Below are 5,788 nucleotides of genomic sequence, written 5' to 3'. Positions count from 1 at the left end.
CTGTTCCTGCAGGGGGCGCTAGAGGCTAATCGGCAGCAGCCGCCATGTTGGAAATCCTGTCTCAACCTAACGACAGGCTGAGAGCTGGAGCTGAGGCGGGTTTTAAACCTCCTGATGAACCGTCTTGTCAGCTACGCGCCTAACTATGGATAACAGGTATCGTTTCAAAATCATAACAGAGCCATTTAAAAAAAAAAAAACTCTGTACAGTGTGTGCCAGTGATGACAATAATTAATCAGACTTATTTCGTTTTTTAATTCAGGCTGTAAACATGTTTATTTATGCTTTTTTTTGCCTGTTGTGTGTATGTGACTTCCTGTGTTCCTGCAGCCAGCCTCTAGTGGACACTCCATGAACTGCAGGATTTTGCACTTACACATTGGCTTCATTTTTCAACACTGGAGGTTGCTGCTTGTGATTAAGTGACATGAGGAAGGAATGAGAAACAAAATGAAAGATGAAAACAAATCTAAAGAGTGAAAAATCCTCAAACATGTCAGTTAATGATTAGTTATGTGTTTTGCGCGCCTTCAGTGTCATCGTGCTCTGAGTCTTATTGACCTGATTCGTCTTCTCTAAAGGTTTTAATTCAGTCAGTAAATACAGAAAGTGAACATTCAGACTCACAATAATCATCAGCCATCGGTACAAACTGACTTTTGATTGCTACACATCCCTGAATGGAGTTTCACTAAGAACATCAGCGACAGAGTCGACTGTGCAACGAGCACGAACACAACTGGGTGAAAGTTTCTGGCTCCCAGCCCGATGTTCTTGGGTGCTTCCAAAGACTGGCCTCCGTGCTGCATGAATATTCAACGTGTGGGAGGAGAGAGTGGGTATATAAGTGACCACCACAGCTCCCAGTAAGAGTGTGATCTGCCACATACAGGAACATATGAGTAAAGAGAACCTTTGAAAGGAACAAACTACTTCACAGTAAGTTATTTTTATACTTTTTCAAACGCTGACATTTCAAACTACGCTAGTTCTTTGTGTTTTTTTATTTACTGTAAGTTGCATATAGCCGCGTATAACACCAGACAATTCTCGGAGCTGATTGGCCGAATAGTCAAACAGCTGCAACTTCAATAACCAGAATCTAAAACCTATAGTGATGACTTAAATTAACATCTGTTATTTGCACCTTTTAAATGATTTCTTCCTTAAATGTCTCTTTTTCTTTTAAGACTTATATCTAATTTATGTGTTTTTTTTTCTTTCTAAAGGTCTTTCTAGGTCACCATAGCGTCTGAGCTGAAGCAGAGCTGTGTGGAAATGGACAACCTGCAGGAGTTGATCCCCTTTGCCAAAGAGATGCTGAGTCAGAAACCCAACCGGGGTCTGCTGAAGGTCTACCTGGTGGGCTCTGTGATTGCCGTGCTGGGGACGGTCATCTGCCTGGTGGAAACCGTGTGTCACCCTTTCTGCTCTGACGAGCCGCTGGACGCTGAGATGCTCCTCATGTTAGCCAAGGAGAGGAGAACTGTTGAGGCCGATGTGCAGCACAAAGTGGAGGGAAAGGATGAGGAGGAGGAGGAGGAGGAGAAGAAGGAGAAGAAGGAGCAGGCTTGGGAAAACGGTGCAACAACCCTGACTTTCTCCAAGACTCACAAAGTCAGCCAAAGGAGCATCTCCAACAGACTGCACGCCTCCTAAAGCCAACGGGGTCGACCCCCCCGAAAGACTCCATATATTTATTAGGGAACTGCTGCTGCTACGGCACGGGGTTGTGCAACACGGTCTGAAGCTTTACAGACAGCTAAATGCACAATGACTGCCATCCAATGCTGCTTTGTCATGATGCCTTTATGTGCTGTGGGGAATGCTTTCTGTGATGCACAAATCACAGTGCACATTGTTCTCCAGGTTTAAAAACAAACAAACAGATGTCTTCAGAGCACTGAAATCACTCAGACAACATCTAATATGTTAGAACTGTGTTGTTCTTTTTACTCAAAATGTTTTTGCAGCTGCACCAAGATCCTACAAATGAGTCCTGAGCACACAGTCCGATTGGAAAATGGAAAATTTAAAGTCTTGAACGTTGTGAAGCTGTAGACAGATTTTTTTTTTTTAAAGTCAACAGACAAATGTGTCCCATATTCATCCATGGAGAAGACTTTCTATTTAACAAACATTGCTCTATGTTTGATATGACAGAAGAAACCTTAAATTAGCCCTAAAACAGATCGACCACACATTATTTGTCAAAATAAAACCAATTTTTTTTTTTTCTTTCTGCTGCTCGACAGAAAAGTGGGAAACAGCAGACAGCCACACTGACCGTCCACAGGGTCAAGTTTATTCACATTTTCTTTTAAGTTTGGACTTGAAACCTTTAAGTCTGGAGTTATTGAGGGGTACCTGAAAGCAGCAGGGTGTTAAGAGTCTGCCAGGCGGAGGGTAGCTGCCGTGTAGCGCCCCCTTGTGTCTGCTGTATGAATCTGACGTGTGAAAGCAGAGGAAGGTTGTTGTAAATATATTATGTTGTTTATGATGAGCAGATGTTGTAAATATTCACTTTTTCATACCAATAAAGATCCATTTATGTTTAAAGTGTGGTTTCCACGTTGATTGACTCGTTCAGACTGATGCAGAATGAAACTCATCAGTATGGAGTTAGATCAGTCTCAATATTCACAAATGTATTTCATTCTATATAAATGTAAAACAAATCCACAAATAAAAAAAAACAAGATTCACAAATGTATTTCTGATTCACAAAAAAAAGTGATCACATTAAAACATACCCTTGAATCTACGCTACTGTGATTGGCTGAATAGGAAGGAGACATCTGATTGGCTACAAACATTTCCCTGCTGAAAAAATTACATATATGCAAATATATTTGAGTGAAATATATTTGTGAATCCTTCTGTGTGCATTTGTTAATATTGAGACTGATCTAACATACCAATGACTCCATGCCACACTGTTTGGTTATTTTTTGGATCCTGATTTAAAGAATCACACAGGGGGCGGGTTCATGGCTCAGTGGAAGAGGGGTTGTTCACCGACTGGATCCCCGGCTCCTGCAGTCAACATGCTTTAGAAAAGACACTGAATCCTTTTTTTATTTGATCCCAACACGTGCATGTGTGTGTGAGCGACCTGGTCAGAAGACTAGAAAATATACAAGTACAGTCCAATAACATGATCAGAGGGGGGAGGGGGCGGGCATGTTAAATCCTCCCTGAGTGTTAAATATGTTGATTGGAGGAGGGTTATATCTTCACATTGTTCTCTTTGTCTTGCATGTAAGGACACTAAATTGCAATCTGTACACTGCAAGAGAGCACTTCTGCCCCCTAGTGGACATAGATGTGAATTGTTTCCCCCTCAATCTATCATTTGGATTGTTAAATCAGCTGTAGTGAGAATGCACTTTCAAATACATTATACTTAAAGGGACACTTCACCCATTTGCATTAATCTTTGTATCATTAGAAACCTGGTAGTATTTTTGAATGGTCGTGCATCCCGCCCTCATTTTCCCCTGAGACGGGAAATCTTTGTATTTCTGAGTCTGAAAAGGAGCTCTTCCAGTGATGCAGAAATCGTCATTTTGCGTCACTGGAAGCTGTTGCGGTTAGCGGGGTGAAACTACAACGCTAGTTCCTTAATATTTTCGACCACTGAAGCTACAGACCAATCACAGATCAGTGGGTGGGAACTCACTCCCAGAATCCAAACTTAACGTCCGCCATATTGCTTGGAAGCTATGCTAACAGGCTATATGGAGAAAGCTGATAATGGTGAAAAATATAAATATAGCAATGAGACGGTTAAAGAGCCTGGTTTGAGTATTGTCAGAAATCTTTCATATACAGTGGGTACGGAAAGTATTCAGACCCCTTTACATTTTTCACTCTTTGTTTCATTGCAGCCATTTGCTAAAATCAAAAAAGTTCATTTTATTCTCATTAACGTACACTCAGCACCCCATCTTCACAGAAAAAAAACAGAAATGTAGAAATTTTTGCAAATTTATTAAAAAAGAAAAACTGAAATATCACATGGTCATAAGTATTCAGACCCTTTGCTGTGACACTCATATTTAACTCACATGCTGTCCATTTCTTCTGATCCTCCTTGAGATGGTTCTGCTCCTTCATTGGAGTCCAGCTGTGTTTAATTAAACTGATTGGACTTGATTAGGAAAGGCACACACCTGTCTATATAAGACCTTACAGCTCACAGTGCATGTCAGAGCAAATGAGAATCATGAGGTCGAAGGAACTGCCCAAGGAGCTCAGAGACAGAATTGTGGCAAGGCACAGATCTGGCCAAGGTTACAAAAGAATTTCTGCAGCACTCAAGGTTCCTAAGAGCACAGTGGCCTCCATAATCCTTAAATGGAAGAAGTTTGGGACGACCAGAACTCTTCCTAGACCTGGCCGTCCAGCCAAACTGAGCAATCGTGGGAGAAGAGCCTTGGTGAGAGAGGTAAAGAAGAACCCAAAGATCACTGTGGCTGAGCTCCAGAGATGCAGTAGGGAGATGGGAGAAAGTTCCACAAAGTCAACTATCACTACAGCCCTCCACCAGTCGGGGCTTTATGGCAGAGTGGCCCGACGGAAGCCTCTCCTCAGTGCAAGACATATGAAAGCCCACATAGAGTTTGCCAAAAAAACACATGAAGGACTCCCAGACTATGAGAAAGAAGATTCTCTGGTCTGATGAGACCAAGATTGAACTTTTTGGCTTTAATTCTAAGCGGTATGTGTGGAGAAAACCAGGCACTGCTCATCACCAATACAATCCCAACAGTGAAACATGGTGGTGGCAGCATCATGCTATGGGGGTGTTTTTCAGCTGCAGGGACAGGACGACTGGTTGCAATTGAAGGAAAGATGAATGCGGCCAAGTACAGAGATATCCTGGAAGAAAACCTCTTCCAGAGTGCTCAGGACCTCAGACTGGGCCGAAGGTTCACCTTCCAACAAGACAATGACCCTAAGCACACAGCTAAAATAACAAAGGAGTGGCTTCGGAACAACTCTGTGACCATTCTTGACTGGCCCAGCCAGAGCCCTGACCTAAACCCAATTGAGCATCTCTGGAGAGACCTGAAAATGGCTGTCCACCAACGTTCATCATCCAACCTGACAGAACTGGAGAGGATCTGCAAGGAAGAATGGCAGAGGATCCCCAAATCCAGGTGTGAAAAACTTGTTGCATCATTCCCAAGAAGACTCATGGCTGTACTAGCTGAAAAGGGTGCTTCTACTCAATACTGAGCAAAGGGTCTGAATACTTATGACCATGTGATATTTCAGTTTTTCTTTTTTAATAAATTTGCAAAAATTTCTACATTTGTTTTTTTTCTGTCAAGATGGGGTGCTGAGTGTACATTAATGAGAAATAAAATGAACTTTTTTGATTTTAGCAAATGGCTGCAATGAAACAGAGTGAAAAATGTAAAGGGGTCTGAATACTTTCCGTACCCACTGTATGCCATTTCAGATCAAGAAATGATGATAACGGTCAAATAACATCTTCTTGTGAGTTTCAGAGAACAGATGAATCATGTTCTGTTGTTGTCATGTTTCCCGGCTGGTTCACGGCCAGTGACTGAGAATGTGAGTGCGGTACGTGTAGTGTGTGTGAGGCCACCGCTCGGTGCTGAACGGCTCGTCTGCTCTCTGACCTCACAGAGGAAGTGTTGCAGCAGCAGACAGGCTGCAGGGTGACGTGGGTTTTCACAACCTTTCCCCCAATTTGGTGACTGTCGATGTCACATGGACTCCATCATCCAAAACAACACCTTTACCTTTCACCCA

General features: G+C 42.4%; 1 protein-coding gene across 1 annotated transcript; it reads left to right on the top strand.

The window, feature by feature from the left end:
• Nucleotides 1-871: 871 nt before the first annotated feature.
• Nucleotides 872-1,712, top strand: LOC132977355 (G0/G1 switch protein 2-like). Its single transcript, XM_061041877.1, has 2 exons — nt 872-940; nt 1,231-1,712. The coding sequence occupies exon 2, from the start codon at nt 1,280-1,282 to the stop codon at nt 1,658-1,660; it is 381 nt and encodes a 126-aa protein (XP_060897860.1). The 5' UTR covers nt 872-940; nt 1,231-1,279; the 3' UTR covers nt 1,661-1,712.
• The last annotated feature ends 4,076 nt before the right edge of the window (nt 1,713-5,788 follow it).

The sequence above is a fragment of the Labrus mixtus genome, chromosome 7 (genome assembly GCF_963584025.1).
Source record: "Labrus mixtus chromosome 7, fLabMix1.1, whole genome shotgun sequence".
NCBI classification, from domain to species: domain Eukaryota; kingdom Metazoa; phylum Chordata; class Actinopteri; order Labriformes; family Labridae; genus Labrus; species Labrus mixtus.
The sequence above is the reverse complement of the archived record's forward strand: the minus strand, read 5'-3'. Positions and strand labels throughout refer to the sequence as shown.